General features: G+C 36.9%; 1 protein-coding gene across 3 annotated transcripts in view; it reads right to left on the bottom strand.

Annotated features, from left to right (window-relative positions):
- The window catches only part of LOC115213419 (pleckstrin homology domain-containing family F member 2), a 212,289-nt gene that overhangs the window by 154,883 nt on the left and 33,739 nt on the right, over positions 1-23,667 (bottom strand). The window contains exon 1 of one of the 3 annotated variants that reach the window (XM_029782383.2): positions 19,815-19,924. The exons of the other annotated variants lie outside the window; for them this stretch is intronic. Within the exon in view, the coding sequence (XP_029638243.1) occupies positions 19,815-19,857 (43 nt within the window). The 5' untranslated portion in view covers positions 19,858-19,924. Of the gene's footprint in view, positions 1-19,814; positions 19,925-23,667 lie in introns of those variants that run through there. 3 annotated transcript variants of the gene reach the window in all.

Raw genomic sequence — 23,667 nt, forward strand, 5'->3', positions numbered from 1 at the left:
ATATAGATTTTACTGGCCAGAAGAGTTCCAGCCACAATATCATAGTAGCATAAGAGAACATAAAGAAACAAGATACGATGCTTTATTCCAAACATGTCCAACTGTTGCCATAAAGCTGATGATAAAGAATTAACAATAATTTAATTTAGAGTAGAATTTATGAAATATTGTGGTGCTTAAGGCATTATCAAAGCCTTTAATATTCTAATTGAAGTGATTCTAAATGAGAATCTTTACCTACAACATTGCAGCCACTAAACTAAATAGTTTGTTATATAGAAATTAAAGCATAGATTTGTGTTTTAAGGAGAAAAAAAAAAGGTGTGCAAAACTGTGCTGTTCAAATTTATCTGTAAAGAGAGTCGTGATGTAATTGAAATGAGTTCAAATGAGAATCCAAACTAGGATGCAGAATTGCATTGTTAACTTTAGAACCACCATAAAACACTGAACACTAACATGTGAGCCTCTTTGTAATCCTTAGGTTTGCTCAAAATAGTAGTCCACTCTTGCTTAAATTTCACACTCTTCCATGTCAAGAGGAAGACACATTAAATAATCAAGTTGTAGATAGATGCATTATAGTATTTTACTCTTTACTCTCTTTACTCTTTTACCCGTTTCAGTCATTTGACTGCGGCCATGCTGGAGCACCGCTTTTAATCGAGCAACTCGACCCCGGGACTTATTCTTTTGTAAGCCCAGTCTCTATCGGTCTCTTTTGCCGAACCGCTAAGTAACGGAGACATAAACACACCAGCATCGGTTGTCAAGCAATGCTAGGGGGACAAACACAGACACACAAACACGCATATATATATATATACATATATACGACGGGCTTCTTTCAGTTTCCGTCTACCAAATCCACTCACAGGCTTTGGTCGGCCTGAGGCTATAGTAGAAGACACTTGCCCAAGGTGCCACGCAGTGGGACTGAACCCGGAACCATGTGGTTGGTAAACAAGCTACTTACCACACAGCCACACCTGCGCCTATTTTGTTCACAAAAATCAAAAATAAAGTTTGTTCATTTGGAAAATATGTATTAATTTTTTGCATATTAGTCATAATTTACATAATTTCTAATTTTGGCTGCTGCGGAGGAGAATTTCTTTTTTTTTTTTTTTTTGCTAGAGAGAAATAGAAAAAACTTAAATGGTTAAAAGTACTGGGACATGGACCCCTCAAGGGAACAAATATTCAGTAATATTGAAAACCTAAATCTGCTTCTGAGAAATAGCAGTGTTACTTGTCCCAATAGATGATTTTCCCCTCCACAATATTTAAAGGCCTTTAAGTGTTGTTAGTTCTCGCACAAACGGCCAGTTCAGAACTTGCATTTCAGAAGCTCTGTTTTTAGGTCAGAGCTACTTGATGTTTTCAAAACGGCCAGATGTTTTTTTTTGTTCTGTCCAAAGTACATAAGTATTTTTTGTTGTGGAGGGGAAGTCGTTTGCAGAAAAGTGTGAAGTGCTAATGCAGTCTGCAGTCTTGACCAGATACTTTGTGTAGATAGAGACTGTCCAAAATGTGGAGTTAGTGAGCTAGTAGACAAAGTGTTTGCTGATGCTAATGAAGATTCCATAATATCTTATTATCAGTGGGCGACTGGCAAGATAAGCAAGTGAGAAAACTTTTGAAGGAATGCACAATTGCTGAGGCAAAAAAAAAGATATTGTGGAGCAACTACAGCCATTCAGCAGACATATTTACAACATTAAGTGGTAGTTTGTAGAGCCCAAGTCCCTGAAAGAAAACCTGAAAACTGGTGAAGTGATCATTTAAGAAGATTTTTCAGAAAATTTTCAACTGAAGCACCAGAAAGAAGTGATGGTAGCTCACTGGTCCAGTGACGTGGTCATTCTCTTCACTGCCACGGCTTATTTCAAGGGTGAAGAAGGTGAACTTGAGCATGCATCATATGTAGTTGTTTCTGATGAAATGAAGCACAGAAAGCACAGTGCCTATGCTTTCAACACAGCCATTATCAATGAAGCTAAGCAGTTAACCCAGGTCTCCAAAATACATAACAGGAGTGATGGTGCTGGCTCTCAGTTCAAAAGCAAGTATACCCTGGCAAACTTGTTTTATCATGAGCATGACTTTGGTGCAGAAGCTTCTTGGTCATTTTTTGAGACTGCATATAGAAAAAAAAACTTGAGCTGCCCAAGTCCAGAGCTAACTCCTTGCCTTCATTCTCAGCAGACTGCTAGTTCTTGACCTGCAGCAGAACCTTCTGAGCATGCATTGGCCTGATCATGCATTGGTCAGATGCACTGTGACCCATCTTTTCCTCCCATGTGATGTCCTTGGTCGTCATTGACAATGACAGACAAGCATTAGTTGGATTACAACAGTAGACTATGCTGTAATACAACTAGTTATCATTATTGGTGGAATATGGATTTTTGTTGTTCTTGTTCTTGTCAGCCCTAGGGTTACTTAGTAAAAGTACATTCAAACTGTGATATTTCTGTCTTTTTTGGGGTTATCTGAATGCATTGTCCAATTGGTTCTTCCTTACATAAGATGAGAGAGTATGGTTTGAGAGACATTTGGCTGCTATATGTAGCAAGTTAAGCTGACCACAGAGAAGTGTCCTTTGCAACCTCCTACCACTTCCTGTGAGTATTGTGTCTAGCACAAAACTATGCAATGTGTCCATCCGTATTTTAAAAATGACTAAGGGTGATTTGAGGGAGATTTGGCTACTTTCCCAATGAGTTGAGCAACCACATAGACCGTCCCTTGTTGACCTCTTATTGATTTCAGCTAGCATTTTACTTCACTATATTGTTAATGTTCTAGAGTAAATATATGAACTTCACAATACCCCATTTCACTTGTCTGACACAGAGCTTTGTGTGTATTTAGTCAATAGAAAGTATTATTATGGTAAGGATGGTGAGTTCACGGAAACAGACTGAACATCTTTACAGTGTTTACTTTCATTATTTGGTGTTCTAAGCTGAAGTCTTTATACTTTATAAGGCAATAAAATATGTGGCAGTAATTTGAGGTCAATTCCATTAATATACTTAAGTTCCTAAAAGTATTGTATTGTTCTTATTTAAAATGACTGGGAATGAAGGCTAGGAGTTAGCTCTGGACTTGGGCAGCTCAAGTTTTTTTTGTGCTCTTGCAATTCTATTTTGTTCATAGGAGACTGTTGGTGTAGCTACACCAGACAGGTTGATCCTGTGCTTGCATTTCCCAGGTGTCAGGGTTGATCTGAAAGCACTTTGACGGGGCTTTCAGTGAATCTTTGAAGAGCTTTTGTTCAACATGTAATACAACTAATGTGGCATAGTTAACCAAGAGTTAAACCACTTAATGTTATGATTAAATTTGAGATACTAGCTAGAAGCTACAATACTGTTAATATGTTTGTCAGACATATTACATAATTATCAGTCATTATTAATAAATTATCAAAGTATTACAATGTATTTCTTTTTCTTTTTTATTTCCAAATTCAAATACCACAATGATAAATTGTATTGAGCTTAATTCAATTGGTTTTACTAGTCCTAATATTAAAAATTACTCTTGTGGTAAGAAATAATTAATATAACAAATAATTAAGTACATAACTAGATTTTTTTTTTTCATTTATATATGTATATATAGGTGCAGGCATGACTATGATGTTAAGAAGCACCTTGAGTGTTTTCTACTGTAGCGTTGAGTCAACCAGTGCCTTGTGAATCAATTTGGTAGATGGGGAGTGTGTGGAAGTCCATCTTAAGTGTGTGAATGTGTTTCGTCCCTTCACCCCAATGCTTGATAACCAATGTTGGTTTATTGACATCCTGAAAATTTAACAGTTCGGCAAAAAAGACCAATAAAATAAGTACTGGGGTCAATTTGTTCAACTAAACCCTTCAAGGCAGTACTCTAGCATGGCCGCAGTCCAATGACTAAAACAAGACACACACGCTAGCATGCACGCACACACATATCCCTTCTAGGGTCTTGATATTTTTCATTCCTCCAGGATTCACAAAGTAAGCATCAGGAAGCTACTTTGATCAGTAGTTCCTAAATGGTAGACTAGTGTACTGTAGATGGCTTAAACCCACACTAATGCTTGAATAATTTGAAATATGCATTCTTTTATCTTTGCTTGTTTCACTCATTGGACTGTAGCCATGCTGGGCAAGCCTTGAAGGGATTAAGTTGAACAAATCAATCCCAGTACTTATATTTAAGCTTGTACTTATTCTATCAGTCTCGTTTTGTTGCTAAGTTATGGGGATGTAAGCATACAAACACTAATTAAATGGTGATGGGGAACAAATACATGCATGCAGAGTTGAACTAGGGGACAGCTGATGAAGGGGACTTTTCCTTGTGTAGTTGTCTTGTACTCTGCTTTTTCGTTGTTAAAAAAATGGTCCGTTCCATGCTGTTTTTACGTTTTCGTTTCTCGTTGAGTTCTCCGTCTATTTGTGGTGTCCTGTACACACGTATATATATTTATATATGCATGTATATATACATGTAGATGTAGGTACGTACATATATATTTGTATGTATGCATATATTTTATTTATTACACTATTGTATGACTGAGCGCCCTCGCGTCGATTCGACTCGATTCGTTTGGTTTCATTTCTTCTTCTTCTCTAAGCTAGTTTTTATATATATATACATATATATATATGATGGGCTTCTTCAAGTTTCCATTACCAAATCCACTCACAAGGTTTTGGTTGGCCCAAGGCTACAGCAGTTTCCACACAATGGGACTGACCCAGAGAACACGTCACTGAAAGCAAAACTAGCAATACTTTTGATCCTTATTTTAAATACATTCTAACTTTAAGAATAGGCTTGGCTTTTGTTATAAACTTTCCAAAGAAAAGTGCATCAGTAATTTTTTATTTGATCTCAAACATTGTCAAATTGGTTGTAAAAGAATGGTCCATTGACAGAATGGTACAGTGTTCTCACAACACACAAATATACTATTACTTTATGTATGTTTATTTGTATATATGTCCACGCTTATATATATATTAGTATTGTTACTAGCATAGTAACATCACTGCCTTTGAATTTCTTTATATATTCATGGCAGTTATGTTTAATTGCCTACAGGCATTCCTTGGTTTGTAAAGTTAACATCAGATTTCTGATAGAATATGAAGAAATTATTACAAGTCTGGCCATTTTTCTAAGTCCATAATCTTCTTAAGAATGTGCGTACCTTCTATAAAGATTATTTTATGCAGTTCTCTATTTGAAGAAGGTCTTAATAGGATAGTTATTGTGACCTATTTTCCCTCTATTCATTCACACTAGGACTGCTACGACTAAGAGGACCACTGTTATGTATACCTTTATTCCTTATTTTACTTGTTTCAGTTGACTGTGGCCATGCTGGAGCACTGCCATAAAGGGTTTTTTACTCAAAGAAATCAACTCCAGGAATTATTCTTTGCAAGCCTAATATTTATTCTATTGGTCTCTTTTGCTGAACTGCTAAGTTATGGGGATGTAAACACACCAATATTGGTTGTCAAGCAATGGTGAGGGGACAAACACAGACACGAAGACATACACGCATAAATATATTACTTTTTCAAATTTATTAATAAAGTTAACCGAGTATTCAATATATATATTTTCTTCTTCATTTTCTCTTATTATTATATATATTATATGAGGCCAGAAGGATACCAAGAAGCAGACCAATCCAGAAAAGAAAGATTTGGAAGCTAAAGAACCCTTCACATGGTCAGAGATTAGGGACATCCTCACCAAGAAATTTGATGAGAGGGAAGAAGAGCTATAGACGTCAGACATAGAAGGTAGCTGAAAATTCCTATGGGACAGCTTGCTGAGTGCTACAGACCAAGTCAGTGGATGGTGCAAAGTCCCTTCCAGACCTAGAGTTACCTGGTGGTGGAATAGTACAGTAGACAAATCCATTAGAGCAAAGAAACAGGCCTGGAAAGCCTGGAGGGATGGGGGTAGCAGGGAACCGTACCAGGTAGCCAAAAGGGAGGCTGGGCGGCAGGTATACATAGTTAAGGGTGAAGCAGAAAAGAAGAAGTTTGCTAATGTCCAGCAACATGAGGACCAATGAATTGAGGTATTTTGGATTGCAAGACAGTGTGTGAGAGAAAATAGTGATGTCACAGGAGAGAAATGCGTCTGCATGGATGATGGTGCACTTGCTTTCAATGTTTCTGAAAAGAAAGAGGCTTGGAGAAGCCATTCTGAGAGACTGCTGAATGTGGAGAATGAATGGGAGGAGGAGAGCCTGCCAAATGTTGAACCAGTAGAGCTCCCTAGTAGATAAAGCAATTAAGGGTATGAAACCAGGAAAAGCCCCCGGCCCATCAGGGATCACTGCTGAGATGCTTAAAACATCTGGTGGTGTGGGCTATGGCCTAGTCACCCAACCAGGTAGTTCATAATGGAGTCATACCCAATGACTGGCGTAGCAGCACCATAGTCAACTGCTACAAGGGTAAAGGTGATGCTCTAGATAGAAATAACTACAGGGGTATTAAATTGTTGGATCAGGTGATGAAGGTCACAGAGAGGGTAATAAGCCCATCTCATTAGGGAGAGAATCTGCTTAGATGAGATGCAGTTCGGTTTTGTGCCAGATAGAAGCACAACCGATGCTATATTCCTGGTTCGACAACTGCAGGAGAAGTACCTAGCTAAAGATAAACCCCTCTACATAGCTTTCATGGACTTGGAGAAAGCCTTTGACAGGGTCCCCCGATCCCTTATCTGGTGGGCAATGTGGAAACTGGAGATTGATGAATGGTTAATAAGGGCTGTACAGGCCCTATACAGAGAGGCCATCAGCAAGGTTAGGATTGGCAATGAGTATAGTGAAGAATTCCGGGTAGAAGTAGGGGTCCACCAAAGTTCAGCCCTCAGTCCCCTTTTATTCATCATAGTCCTCCAGGCAATAACAGAGGACTTCAAGACGAGTTGCCCCTGGGAGCTCCTCTATGCTGATGACCTGGCCCTCATAGCAGAATCACTACCGGAACTAGAAAAGAAATTTTGGGTGTGGAAGCTAGGTTTAGAATCAAAGGGCCTTAGAGTAAATGTAGCAAAGACCAAAGTTCTAGTAAGTAGGAAGGCAAACACACCACACACCTCTTCGGGTAAGTGGCCCTGCTCGATCTGTAGAAAAGGTGTAGGTAGAAACTCCATAAGATGTACCCAGTGTAAGCTATGGACACATAAGAGGTGCAGCAACATCAAAGGAAAATTAACCGAGAAGATAGCTTTCGTGTGCAACAGATGCACAGGGGCAATAGACACCATTGATACTCAGAAAACAGATTCCATTACACTCCTGGGGGAGAAACTAGAAGTAGTTGATAGTTTCCACTACCTAGGTGACCAAGTTAGCACGTAATATGCACCATCCGTACGTGGTTGATGCCAGCGCTGCCTTGACTGGCTTCCGTGCCTGTGGCACATAAAAAGCACCCACTATACTCATGAAGTAGTTGGCATTAAGAAGGGCATCCAGCTGTAGAAACAGTGCTAGATCAGACTGGAGCCTGGTGCAGCCTCCTGACTTCCCAGACCCCGGTCGAACCGTCCAGCCCATGCTAGCATGGAAAACGGACATTAAACGATGATGATTATATATAAAAGACAGGCTTCTTTCAGTTTCTATCCACCAAATCCATTTACAATGTTTTGGCCTGAAACTATAGTAGAAGACACTTGCCCAAGGTGCCATGCAGTTGGACTGAAACCAGAACCATGTGAATGGGAAGCAAGCTTCTTACCACACAGCCACACCTGCATCTTTTTGTATTCAGGTAATTTTAGTCTCTTTCTCAAATTGATATATGTTTTCAATGGAACATATATTAATCTCATAATCCTTCATGACTATGTGAAACTGGAATCAATAAGTACCAAACATACACAGGAGTTGACTTAGCTAACTATATATACTTTTCTGTAAAAATGTGTGGCTTTTCACTAAGATTATAACTCATTATTACACTCGTCTTTAATGTGATGTGTATAGTTGAGACATACTACTGGTTTAGAGTATTGCAGTATTTCATTTCTTCCAAATACAGACTCTGTTGCATCAACTTCAAGTCTTTCAGCCTGATAGTGCTGATAAATAAGTGGCTGGTTATTTAGTAATAAAGTAAGTACCAATTATATAATTAAAATATCAAAGACACGGAAACCCCAAAGCTACAAACTTCATAATACAATACCAACTATTTCAGAATACAAATAATTGAAACTGTTTTTTAAACTGAACAACTGATACGTATAACTTATAATTAGGGAAACTGGAAAAAGTTAGTGCAAATATTATTCACTTGAAGAAAGTGCCAAAACATCTAGATTCTAATTACAATACTAATGGAATAATAAATAAGAAATCAAAGAAAATACTTTAACATGCAAACAGAGACTTCTTCAACAGAAAAACAAAACTAAAAATCAATAAAGCTGTCCTAAGATTATTCATTTGAAATTGTCTTCTTTCTAAATAAATTACTATATAGGAATTACTATATAGGAAAAGACACATTAATTATATCCAGACATTCTGTGAACAGATATCATAACTCTCTAGTTCTTAACATTTCTGTTATATCTTCTCCTAAGGCTATAAAAAAGATTTTATTTCTTTCTGTATATAATACAATTTTTGACAGGGAATGAAAAGCTAATGCACTGTGTTGATTACTAATGGCTCACAATGCACACATTTCATTGTGTTTCTGAGCAGAAAGTTTAATTCTACATTGCTTCAGTTCACCAAACAATCAGCAACAAATACTAGAATTTTTTCAACCAAGTTATAATAAACTAACAAAAGACAAAAGTAGTTTGCTCTGTCATTCAGAGAAACCAGAATTGAGAGCTAGTCCTTGAATGTATGCAATCCTTTGAAGAATTACCATATTTTCGGGCATACAAGACAGCATAGTATATAGCATAAATATGTAGTGTAAACATCATCGCTATCTTTCCAGATCCAGCAGTATTTCACATGGAATTTTTGGTCCTTCAAAAAGGACTCGGAACTGGTATGGACCGGAAGAATCTGACTATCTATTTGGAGGTCACTGGGATTCAGTCAACGAAAAAAGAAGAATTTCCAATGAACCTGAGATGGGGGGGGGGGGTTATCCCCCACTTTTTTTTCCAAACAAAAATAAGAGGTTTGCAGCATATTAGGAGGTCAGGGTACTTGATTCCATGCAAAAAATCTGAGTGGTTTTTTTTTTTTTCTTAGTGAAAATCGTGCAGGTGAAAGGATCGAATAATACTGAATTAATTGTAATATAAAAACAGACGTTCAAAAATTTCAATGAACTCAAAGTTTGATGCAAAGCCCCAGTTTCTTGGATGACATGTCAGGATGCAGACACAGCTGTGTAGTTAAGACACTCACTTCATATATACATATATATATATATATATATATATATATATATATGGCCTGCCAGCTTAGCCAGTGGGGTGGCGTCATTTGAAGGCTAAAACAATGCGAAGTGCATTGTGACCAGCGATGTGTAGCAACATCTGATAGCCTGGTTGGTCACGGTGATACATATACATATATATATATACTCTTTTACTTGTTTCAGTCATTTGACTGCGGCCATGCTGGAGCGCCGCCTTTAATCAAGCAACTCGACCCCGGAACTTATTCTTTGTAAGCCCAGTACTTATTCTATCGGTCTCTTTTGCCGAACCACTAAGTAACGGGGACATAAACTCACCAACATCGGTTGTCAAGCAATGCTAGGGGGACAAACACAGACACACAAACACACACATACATATATATATATATACATATATACGACAGGCTTCTTTCAGTTTCTGTCTACCAAATCCACTCACAAGGCATTGGTCAGCCCGGGGCTATAGCAGAAGACACTTGCCCAAGGTACCACGCAGTGGGACTGAACCCGGGACCATGTGGTTGGTTAGCAAGTTACTTACCACACAGCCACTCCTATGTGTACAAAGGTTTGTGCATCAGCTCATGTGTACTACAAGTGTATTCCTTGGTTCCCTCATCATTTAGAAATTCAAAAATAAATTTTCTGTTAGTATAATAATGAACAAAATCCTTTTGTTCTTAGGCTTGTAGGAGATAGATTTCTTTGAAATATTTTCATGTACAAGAGCTTATGTCTAAGACTACATAGAAGGAGGGCATTTATTATGATATTGCTAGTTTACTCTAAAAACAAAGAATACACACAGACAAACAGAACTTGAATTTTAGTGTTATATATATAATAGGTATGATTCTACGAAGAACATGCAAATTTGTTTCAAGTAGTCTTTTAAATAGGGCAGACATTAACTTCTAAATATAGATTATCAGTAAGCACCTTTGCACACTTGTTTTATCGCATTAAAGCAAATTATTAACTCATAGTTAAAAATCCAAGTGGTTATAGTAGTAAGAACATTAGTGCGCCATGTAGATCATAGGTTGACAGACAGAGTACCATAATTTCTTGAGTATAGTCCGCCCTTGAGTATAATACACAGGAGATTTTTAGGGGGCTGTACCTCTGAAAAACCTAAACCTTGTGTATAATACGCACCCCTTCTCTAACTTGAGTCAAGGAGGTCTATATAACGTCCTTGGTTTGTAAAACTGTATACGGTAACGTCCTTTATTATTATTGTGTATATAACATAATGCAAACGTGTAGCATTTTTGTGCATTTTGTTTGCAGAAAATAAAGAAATAACAGTAATAACGTTTAATAAATGTTGCTTACTGCAAGTTATGGATGATTCTTTTATGACTTCCTTGCTTTCAGGCTTAGCTTAAGGTATTTTCGCACCCGACATCACAGAATGCGTCTGAATAAACATTGCCAGACAGCAAATAGAGACTCGGACATTGCTTAGAAAATAATTTTCATTTTTAACCTCTATATAGTATGCAATAGGGATTTTGACCTTTAAATTTTGGGGAAAAAACGCGGATTATACTCGAGGATTTACGGTATGTAATATTATATACCAGTTTTCAGAAAAGCACAGACACCATGATACAGAACTATGCACATAATGACAACATGGTGTTACATCATCATCATCAGTTACAGAGAGTATTTGAAAATGCACAGTGATTTGTTTAGATTTTTTTGGTTTTCAAATTATTAAAGCCTTAACCAGTTTCACAGATTTCTCTGATTTATTTTCAAAAGTTGAGATAGAAAAGCATGGAGCTATGCTGCAACTGCCTTGCTTCTGAGAATTCAAAAATTATCTTGTTTTTATAGAGAGAACTCAGTTTAAATTTAGAGAACCTTATTTTGGGACTGTTACTAGACCATGCCAGCATTGATTTTTGGGGGTGGGGAACCTACAAAAGTTTCTAAGATTACTACTAATCATGAGATCTTCCTCTACTACACTTGACAGATAAAATTCAGACAGCCCTGATTGCTAGGGATTGTCACTAGACATGTTCACTCAACCAAGACAGATTTAACTAACAGTACCAAACATACTGTCACATGACATCCTCAACCAATCAAAACATATCCCAAACAGATACTAATTTAAGCTATGTTCTCTTTATAAAAACAAGGCAAATGCAGCAACTTTTGAAAATCAGAGAAATCTGTGAAACTGGCTAAGTCTTTAAAAAATGTAAAAATGAAAAATCTAAATGAATCCCAATGCATTTTCAATTTCTTTTCTCTATTACTACCTGTGTGGAATAAAATAACTTTGTTTTATATATATATATATATATATAATAGGTTGGAATTCTTTTTATTAATATATATATATATATATATATGAAAAAACAAGTCAAAAATAGAAAATGCTAAGATGATTTTATAGTGAATCTTTCAGTACCGGTTTCGGTCATTTTGAGACCTTTTCAACTGTAATGATTAAATAATTAAATTTAGAAAAATTAGAAGAAAAGTTTTTTTAAAAGAATATTTCTGTAGTAGTGTTCAGATATAAGTAGCATTCTGCCTTTCTCTGACTCCCTTGTTTGCACTTGACCTCGAACACACAAGTGCAAACAAGGGAGTCAGAGAAAGGCAGAATGCTACTTATATCTGAACACTACTACAGAAATATTCTTTTAAAAAAACTTTTCTTCTAATTTTTCTAAATTTAATTATTTAATCATTACAGTTGAAAAGGTCTCAAAATGACCGAAACCGGTACTGAAAGATTCACTATAAAATCATCTTAGCATTTTCTATTTTTGACTTGTTTTTTCATATATATCAACTCGTGTGTTCCTTTCCACCCTTATACATATATATATATATATATATATATATATATATATAGGGAGAGTTTACGAAAAAAACAAAAGACGAAGACAGGTGGTATACAAAACAAACAGATGTATTAGTATAGCGCTCAGGAATAGAAAAAGTATTTTACGTTTCGAGCCTACGCTCTTCTACAGAAAGGGACACAGAAAACAAGGAGAGAAACAAGGAGAGAAAACCCGAACACAGACCGGTGTTGCAAGGAGTGACCGGTGGAGCGGAAATGGCGTGAGACCGGGGTGTCATTGCCGAGGCGGATGTCTCAGAGGTGTTCCATGAACCGGTCAGCCAAGCGGCGTCCCGTTTGTCCAATGTACAGGAAATGGCAGAGAGAGCAGGAGATGCAGGTGAAGGAGTCGATGATGCGATAGGGTCGATGATGGGTGCCAGTGAGGAGGGTGGTGTTGGAGAGGTAAGGGCAAGTGCGGCAGCATGGGCGGGAGCAGGGGAACGAGCCAGGTTGGGAAAGAAGCTGTGGATCAAGAGGTCTCGTAGGTTGTGGGCTCGTTTGAAGGAGGTGAGGGGTCGGTTAGGGAAGATGTGTGAAGTGGACGGGTCAGACTGGAGATGCCGGAAAGCTCGAAGAATGGTGCGTTGGAGAGGTAGGGTGGTGGGGTGGTAGGTGAGGGGAAAATGGAGGTGGGAGACTGCAGGGCAGGTTCAGGGGAAGAGAGCAGATGCACGGTCCACGGAACGTGCTCTGGCAAGGGCGGTGTGGATAGTGGTGAGGGGATATCCATGTAGGATGAAGTGGCGAGCCATGAGTTGAGACTGAACCCGAAAACATGAGGTTCGTAAGCAAGCTACTTACCACACACCCACTCCTATGCCTATGGCACAAGTGTGACTATATATATATATATATATATATATTATAATTAGAGGATATGTTACCTTGTGAAGGGATGGTTGCATCCAAGGAAATACTGGTTCAATACCTAGTATTGTTGGGGAATGAAATTCCCTTAAAACAATAGGTATATATTAAGCATATAATTTATATCCAGTTATAGCCTAATACCAACCACTTAAAGAGTGAACTGGGTGCCATTCCCACAACCATTGCTTGATAACCAATGTTGATTCGTTTATGCCCCAGTAACTTAGCAGTTCAGTAAACAAGACAGAATAAGTATCAGACTTAAAAATAAGTAATGGGATTGATATATTCAATTAAACTCTTCAAGGTGAGGGTCCAGTATGGCCACAATCCAATGACTGAAAACAGTACAAAAAGAAAGGAAAAAAATAAGATAACAGAAAACTAATAAATCAGCTGGTGGCTTAAACATTCCACCATAACAAAATTTCAATGAAAGAATTTGCAGAATGTTGACATTCTGTGTATTCTCTTATAGATATTTCCCTGGGTAATTATCTCAGATAAATTTAGATAAAATTCTAGAAAGTTATGTTCGGTATTTATAATTCCAATTTAATTAAAACCTAGAGACAATTTTAATGAGAGAAAATTAATTTAAGTTTTAGTAAACAAAATGGTTCTCTGATCTAACTGTTACTGAGCTTTCACATCAAAGTCATCTTTCCATTGATTGGTCATTTAATATTTACCTTTTCCTTCTAAGTTATGCATGTCTACATGTTTATGTACTAAGCAGTGAAAAGTAATTAGTCTGCAGGCAATTGCCTCTAACCCTTAATGCCTCTGCATTCTTATTGTTTTGAATGAATCATGCATTATCTTGTAGATATCCTCCTCCGCCGCCTGAACATTCTTTGGTGAGCAGCCATTGTTGCTCACCTTTCTTTTTCTTTTCGTGGAGGCAACTTCCTCCACAACTTCCACCGTCTCCCCCTCCAATGAGGGGGCGGCAGGCACCTTCTCTTTCTCATGCTCCAGGGCACCACCACAGCCCCCTGGACAGTTCCTTTTGATATGGCCAGGCTCCAGACACAGGTGACACTTGGGGGGGGGGGCGTACCTCAAGTATCACCGGGTACCTGTACCCAGCCATTTTTAGGAAATCTGGAAACTTGTCTCCCACGGCCACCGGGGTCCACAGGGTCAAAGTTGCTTTTGACCCCTCCCAGTCGACCACGGGAGTAATCTTCACACTCAATAGCCTGGGCCCGCTATCCCCCAGGCCTCGCCGGATGGTCTTCTCGATCCATCCCGCCTCCATGCGATGGCACCACACAACCTAGAATAGGTCCGTAGTACCACCGTCCTCTTCTCAAGGCTTTCAATCCATTGCTTAGGTGGGACCACCTCCCATTCTAAGGCACTTTTTGCATTTGCCATGTTTAAAAGTCAATTCAAAAGAAGAAGGAAAGTTCAAATGAATTTACAAATCCAAAAAGAAATAAACAAATCAGTTCAAAAAATATGAATAAAAATAAAATTCAAAAGAAACGCAAAAACAGCTCCAAAAAGAAAGAAAAAGAAACAGAAGGATAGAGAAAAGAAAAACAGTTCACACAGCAAACATCAATGGCCAACAGGTACTCCTGGCCAACTTCGTAGGTTCAATGGTAATCCAACAAGTTTCAATGGCAAAGTCCAGTAAGTTCGGGCGAAGATACAACCCCTTTTTTTTTTTCCAATATAAAAACCAACAAACAGCAGCCCACCCCACCCCCCGACAGCAGGCAGAATTGCTACGGAGCGGGGCGAAATTTATCAACACACAACCAATTACTATTTGACAAATTACACCCAGCTCAAACGAAAACAAAACCACCTACCTTGACGAGCTTATGCTGCTGCTATTCTTTATTCTTTCAGTTCAATATTGGACGGAGCCAACACACTCACGTCCACCTCGGTTCACTGTAATAAGCAACACCAAAGCGCGTGTGCGGGAAGCAAGCTTCATGCCTGTTCATTTTTAGAATGGCATTGTATAAGAGCAGCATCTGGCTGTTGTGTGTATAAAGCAGGTAGAATATTTGGGGCAGATATGGCTGATCTAAATGCTAAAGGGTTAAAACAAGTCATTTGTCTAAATGGGTTATTTCTTTAAAACAGACCATTCGTTTGCAACATTTATGTAAACAGGTCACATGTTTAAAAGAGATGCATTCTTCTTTTTTTTATGTTGGCTTAATGCTGAAAATAACTAAAATTTAGTCATTTTTAGGATTAAATATACTTTACGAAATAAAACTGACATGATATTTTCAGGTTCACAATCACTCCACAGTTCAGTGCACCTGTCTTTTGTTACTAAAAAATATCTGACATGTTGATATTTTTGTACACATTGACACATAAGCCATTAAAACTTGACTTCTGGCAATGCTTCATTCACAGATAACATGATGAATTATTGTGAAGAACACTATTTCAAACTTGAGCCCAATTACATTTGTGTATTTATTCAGTTCTGATGCTATAAAATTTGCTACAAAAATTTTTGATACAACAAATATATATGTATTTTTTCCTTCTTCTTGTAATTTTGAACAGAACTCTTCCAATTATTTCTCAGAAACAATTTCTCTACTCGGTACAAGGTCACAAGTCATAGAAACAGGTGCACAATAAATGTGCTTCAGAAATTCTTGAACTAAAAAACAAGATGAAAAAAATCTTTAATTTTTGCAGTACTTAATTTAATATCTAAAACTTATTGCTTATGTATGCTAAGTTAATGACCATACTGTCATAAATTGAAAATCTTGCTACTACAGGTTACTTGACTGACAAACAGATTCTAATCTTAATAGGTGAGCAGTTAGTGGTAGGAAAAATGTCCAACTTAAAGGTAAGTATAACTCCAATATGTTTTCTTTTTCTTTTTTAACCCTTTTGTTACCAACCCGGCTGAATCTGGCTCTTTAATATAAATGTCTTGTTTCTATAAGTTCTGAATTAAAATCTTCCACCAAACCTTAGTCAGAATTTATGTTCCTAACGCTAACTTAATGATAACGAAGATATTTTACTAAATTCTTTGTTATATTTAAAATAATTGGAAGAAACACAGAGCATCTCAAAATAAATATAGTAACGAAAGGGTTAATTCTGAAAACTATTGTACCTAAGTTATCATTAAAAAAGAAATGGATGTAAGATTGTATAAAAAGAAAAATCCAACAGACATGCCTCTAATAATACACTTTGAAGCAGAACAATTGTCCAGTGCCACTTATGAAGTCATAGACAAACTTCAAATAAATATATCTCAAGCACAATCATTTCAAGGAATGGCAGTCAGAATCTGTTTCAATTTCAATGTTACAACAATGAAGATATAACCTTATAAGCCAAGGTAACTACAAAGATTAGCAAGGTTTTGACCATTTAATGTTCAATTTTTATCCAAGTTTATATGTATTACATGGGTATGCAAATTTGGATATTTGTACCAGCTGTTTATAAGTACCATTCATTCAAACAAAACAGAGCATACATATCATCTACATCAGAATAGCCTGAACAATATAAGTTGAGCTAAGGCTAAATGCACAACCAGTGGTAAAATTTGAGTTAATATTCTCCATATAAACTCAATATTGAAAAAAAGAAAAATTTTATACGTTACTTATGTTCATATAATTCAAAGATTGTAACCCCACATCACTTGAAAATACCAAACAACCATATATGATGTATGTATCTATTTAATCTTTTAGCATTTAAACCAGCCATAACTAGCCCAATATTCCATCTGCTTTAAGTTCAAACTAACCAGATTTAGCCTTCTCACACCTACCCTACAATGTCATTCTAAAAATAAACAATCACGTCATCAAAATCTCAGTTATGAGATAAGCTATGATAAATTCAAAACAATGTGGATAAATAAGCTTTACATTCAACAGTAATCTAAAAGCTAATGGGTTAAAAGAGCCATAACTTCATTGCTTTCATTTTTTAAATGCAAGTTCCCTTGTAACCAACAACATTAATCAACAGCCGGTTAATAGACCTTGTACCTGGTCACAAAAATATGTAATCTATTTATATGTAAAATGAATCCCATAGAGCATATACAATTTTATCATAAAACATCTCAATCTAGAGCACTTATAAAAGTGTGTCTATGTATGTATTAATTTTTACAGTTTTATATTTAAGAGTTGAGGAATTATGTACATTATTTACACTTGACGGATATTTGTCCTCATCTTGTTTGTTGTTAACACATTTCTGCTGATATACCCCCCAGCCTTCTTCAGGTGTCTTGGGTAAATTTCAAACCTGGGTTCTCATTCCTAAGGTATTTTTCGATGTTATTATTATTATTGTTAGTGCTCAGGTCACTGCTTGAAATCAAACTCAGAATCTTGGGGTTAATAGCCCGTGCTCTTAACCACTATGCCATACACCCATGGGCTTTTTTCTTTTTTATTTTTTCCAACAGTTGTAATGGATCCCCTCATGGACGAGGGCATGTCCTGCCCTTTCTGCTACTCTTTTAGCTTTATGTGAATCAACTGGGGTCATTATATTCAAACCATGGGCATATGGCATAGTGGTTAAGAGCGCGGACTACTAACCCCAAGATTCTGAGTTCAATTCCAAGCAGTGACCTGAACAATAATAATAATAATAATAATAACATCGAAAAATACCTTAAGAATGAGAACCCAGGTTTGAAATTTACCCAAGACACCTGAAGAAGGAGGGTATATCAGCCGAAACGTTGTGTTAACAATAAAACAAGATGAGGACAAATATCCGTCAAATGTAAATAATGTAAATAATTCCTCATCTCTTAAATATAAAACTGTATTATCTAATCAGTACGGAACAGACATTAGACTTCAGTGGAGACATATAGAGAAACCCTATCAAAAACTAGCTTGTCTTTCAAACCATCTATGTAGATGTAGAGACTCAAAGCTAATACCATCAGTCATTATAAAAAGCAGAACATGCCCTCATCCATGAGAGGATCCATTACAACCGTTGGAAAAACGCCCACGAGCATATGGCGTAGTGGTTAAGAGCGCGGGCTACTAACCCCAAGATTCCAAGTTCAATTCCAAGCAGTGACCTGAACAATAACAAATAATAATAATAATATCGAAAAATACCTTAGGAATGAGAACCCAGGTTCAAAATTTCCCCAAGACACCTGATGAAGGATGGAGGGTATATCAGCCGAAATGTTGTGTTAACAACAAACACGATGAGGACAAATATCCATCGAATGTAAATAATGTAAATAAAGTATTAATTTCTGTTTTAATTTATATAAGAGAGAAAATATGTAATAAATGAGTAAAAATTACCAGTGAAAAAAGACTACTTAGAGAATTAAGTGTAGTTTGAACTCTTATTTCCAAGTTAATAATCATGTTTTGACAGATCCTCCAATGGCTTTGACAATGAGTGTTCCAGTTCTTCAATCAGGTGAACTACTTACTTGCATTAGCATTTAAGTGACCAAGTATTCCACAGCTCTGTGTATCCTTAATGTAATCCTCAGGCAGAATTAGCATGACACAGAGTGTAACAAAACTGGCTTATTGCACCATATTATACAGTTTCCATATACCCAATATCACTCACAAGGATTGGATTGATACAAAGCTATATATAATTGAAGATATTTGCACAAGATGCCATGCAGTGGGAGCAAAGCAAATTTCTTAACCTTTCAACCATGCCTGCTCCATTAAAAGAAAAGATCATTCAAGTTGCAATGGTTTAGAAGTTCACAACTACGTGGTTATCAGTTCAATCCCTTTGTAAAACACTTGGAAAAGTGTTTTCTATCAACACTTAGCGGTTCGGCAAAAGAGACCGATAGAATAAGTACTGGGCTTGCAAAGAATAAGTCCCGGGGTCGATTTGCTCGACTAAAAGCGGTGCTCCAGCATGGCCGCAGTCAACTGACTGAAACAAGTAAAAGAGTAACCCATAACTGAAACATGGTAGACAGAGCTACGTAGAAGACCATCAGAAAAGTATCTCAGTTTTGACACAGCAGACTTAATCTATCACCTAGTTTAACATTTGACCCTTGGATGCATTTAGCAGAGTCCATTCTGTTGCAAGTATTCAGACCAGGATCCAGTCTTAGAGCGACTCCTATCAGTCCCAATGGCCTCTAAAAGGGTCAGAGGCACAAACATTTCTCCTCTGAATAAACCATAAAAAGACATTCTTGTTTAATAGCAATCTTTTATATTTTCTTGTTTCAGTTGTTGTACTGCAGCTATGTTGATGCACTGCTTTGAAGGGTTTAGTCAAGCAAATCAACTCCAGAATTAATTTTTTTAAGTCTGGTATATATTTTATCAGTATCTTTTTGCCAAACAGTTAAGTTACAGGGATGTAAACAAACCAATACCAACTGTCAAATGGTGGTGGGGACAAAAAACACAAACACATACATCTACCAAATTCAATCAGAGGGCATTGGTCAACCTGGGGAGTGGGGCAACAGTAGATGACATTTGCTCAAGGTGCTGTGCAGTGGGATTGAACCTAACACTCACTGGTTAAAAAGTAAGCTTCTTAACCACACAGCCTAACCACATTACTTCTAATTTTGAAGCAGAAAGGAGGAGATGAAAAAAACTTACCGAGAGCTCGTTCATACCACAAAATGTTATAATCATTGTCCATCTGAAGTGTATTAGAAAATCCTAACACTATTTGACACTTTAGACTAACCAACAAAGAAATGATCTCATTCACTATAGATAAGCTTTTCAGTTCATTCATCCAATTAACCTTTATTTGTTATCTGCTGTTAGCTTAAAAACCTTAATCAACATTAGATCAACATAATCAATCACCTGTATCACATTCCTCCTTATTGGTTGAGTCTATCTAGCAGTAAACAGGCAACATGTAGAGATATGATTTGTCACTATAGACAACAGAAGTTTTGATAAGCCAATAATGAAACCTCTATATAGTCACCCAACCAACAACACACAGCAACCAAATTTCCTTCAAATCACAGTCCATCTTAAAAGATAATCTATATATATAAAGCTGAAGTTGTCTGTGTGTGTGTGTGGCAAGTTTGGTAGCCTTCAACTAACACTATCTCCTCTGTGCTCCTGCAGCGCAAGTTGACCAAAATTGAGAGTATGATAGAAGGCTTGCTCTTCCTTCCGTAGAAGAAAAAATTCAAATCGGACCATGTTAAGACCAAAAATTATTTACATAAAAAAAGGTGCTTTTTTTTTCCTATGAAAATCCCTATTTTTACAATTTTTTTGACTGCTGTGTTGCCATTTTTCGGTGTATTTCAACCAGAAAAATGTTCACTTAAAGAGAATAACAAGTTACATAAGGCAAAATTTTTACTTTTCAAAAATTCCACTTCTAAAGGGTCAAAAAGTAAACAAACCTGAGCAATGCCGGGCTATACTGCTAGTGTATAGATAAACCAATCACTCTAGACTCCCCTTCACCCCACCCCAAAAAGATGGAATGATCATGGCTTTGATCATAGCTTGACTCAGTCAGAATTGAGCTTGTTTTAACCACTGAACTGTGACAACACTAAGGCAACATCTTGAAGGGTGTAGTCAAACAAATCAACTCCACTACTTATTTTAAAGTCTAATACTAATTCTATCAGTCGTTTTTGTTGAACCACTAGGTTACAGAGATGTAAACAGATCAACACCAGTTGTTAAGCCATGGTAAGGAGCACGTGTGTGTGTGTAGGGCTTCCACACAGTTTCCATCTAACAAATTTACTCAAGGCATTGGTCAGCCTGAAACTATATTAGAAGAAACTTTCTCAAAGTGTCACACAGTGGGACCAAGCCTGAAACTACATGCATGCAAAGCATACCTTCTTAACCTATGTAAACTGAAAAAATAAAACCAATTATTATTTCCCACCAACACCTCCACCACCAAAAATACAAAGCAACAAAATTTGGGAGTGAACCAAGTTGAGAACTTGATAGGTACTTTATCAACCTGGCGTGACTTTTAACTGAGAATGTAAAAGCTGACTACCCTTAGTCATAGCTTATAAATACTATAAGGTGTTTTACCTGCACTTGTTTCAGGCAGTTACAGAGATAAAAGTGATTGTAATGCATGCTACATATTCAATTAACAGTAGGTATGCAAAGATTAAAGGTAGACAGGTTTCAAATAAGATTACCAAAGTGGTAACAAACACAGCCAAAAAATGTAAAAATCACCTTAAAAGTATGGTGCATGAACATATAACAAGAGAGAATGATAAAAAAAAAATCAGCAGGAGAAATATATTTTGGCTTGTAATATCTAATTCAAGCCTTCATTTTTGCAAGTAACCCCTGTAAGTACATACAGCCTTGGCTGTGCAAACCAACCAAACGAGTTTTAGTTGTCTGCTTTTTACAGTCAAAATGCATAGCTTGTATGCACTGATTTACTTATAGAATATATCAGAAGAGTTGAAAAAGAATAGAGCAAGATATGTTTGTTGACTTGTTAATGACTAATGTGAAGGGCTTTTTAAAAGAATCTTTCAAATCCTACACCTCCATTTATAGAGGATTTGAGATAAACCAAACAACTTAATAACTGATTCCTACAACAGCAGTCCCATGAAGGTTGTAATCAATTTATTGACATTACTTTGCATATAACTACAGGAATCTTATACTTGAAGAAAAGTGATTTCCAAATATTACTGTATTCGAAATATGAAATGGATATGTTTGTAATTGTGTAACATAGGGGTTACAGACTAATTACTACGCCAATGGCTAAATAATATTCTTAGGAAATCCACAATATCTTTTGGCCCATGGCTCCAAGATTCATTCTCACAATAACAATAAAACAATTGATTTTATTCTTTTACATGTTTCAATAATTTGAATGTGGCCATGCTGGGGCACCACAATGACAATAGACAAACTGCAGGTACACAAGGTGTTGGAACTTCTATTAACTCCAAGTGCAGTTTCACTTTACTGTAAAGTGTTGTTATTGATGACCACTTTAACAGTTTCTCAGCATTTTCCCACCAAATCATTCTCCTTCAAGACAAACTGTTCCATAATTCCACTGTTGTAAGGCTGCTGATATTTGGGCATCGTCTTTAAAGCTACTTGAGGGAATACTGATTTGTAATTCTTCTTTTTTTTTTTAGTAACATGTAAATGACATGCAATGTTATAAGTGGATTTGATTTAGCTGAAGTTGGCCTGAATTAAATTTGGGCATCAGAATTTTAGGGCAAAGTATAATATATTACAGATATTCAGTTTTGAAGAGATATTTCTGAGGATAAATCTAAAGGAATGGGGTTGATCATGGGTAGACATGATAGAATGACTATTCTTCAGCGGAAATAAAATTTGAGATTCACTATTCAATAATACCGAAAGCCTAAAAGAATAAGATTAGGTGCAGGCATGACTGTGTGATAAGAAGCTTACTTCCCAACCACATGATTCCAGGTTCAGTCCCACTGTGTAGCACCTTGGCAAGTATCTTCTACTGTAGCCTTGCACTGACCAAAGCCTAGTGAATGGATTTGGCAAATGGAAACTGAAAGAAGCCTGTAGTGTGTGTGTGTGTGTGTCTTTGTTTGTCCCCCACCAACACTTGACAGCCGATGTTGGTGTGCTTATGTTCCCGTAACTTCAGCAAAAGAGACCAATAGAATAAGTACCAGGCTTGAAAAAAAAAAAGTGCTGGAGTAGATATATTTGACTAACAATTCTTAAAGGTGGTGCCCCAGCATGGCCACAATCTAATGACTGAAACAAGTAAAAGATAAAAGATAACCACAGAAAGCTGAATATAGTGTCAGACAGCTGACCAGTCTCAGGCTCAACATTCTGTCACTAGCATTATCCTGGTATCATGCTCAAGACAACAGAGCATATAAACTGAATTATTTATTTGTTAAACTAACACACAAGTAACTGGGTATTCCACAGAACTGTCAGATTGATTATGTGACAATTGTGAAGTTTTGGATTACAAGTATAGTATGTGCAACAGGCTAGCTTGCAATTTCTACCTACCCAACTTTACCGGCAAGGACTGAGTCAACCTGAGCTAAGATTCCATGCAATGGAATCAAACCCAAGGCCTCATGATTGTAAAGTGAGTTTCTTAATCATTTATGCTAATTAGTCTTGCCATTTTGATAGACATGAAAAGCTGTATTCTTTCTGTCAATCAGCTACTTAATTCATGTATTATTTTTTTGTCAAACCAGTGTTGCTATTTTCTGTCATAAAACTCAAGGCTTCCTGACAACCTGCAGATACACCTGCCTTTAGAGCACAACATATGTGCAATATTCCACACTGCTGCAAGACAGTTTTTCATCTAGACACTGAGAAACGTAGTATTGATTTTCTACAGGAAATATTTCTGCTGTCAACATTTCCTTGGAGCAATTTGAATTGTCGTGTTAAATCATGTGATAGTCTGTCCAGCAAGCATCAGCTTCTA

Source organism: Octopus sinensis, linkage group LG6, assembly GCF_006345805.1.
Source record: "Octopus sinensis linkage group LG6, ASM634580v1, whole genome shotgun sequence".
In the NCBI taxonomy this organism is placed as follows: Eukaryota; Metazoa; Mollusca; class Cephalopoda; order Octopoda; family Octopodidae; genus Octopus; species Octopus sinensis.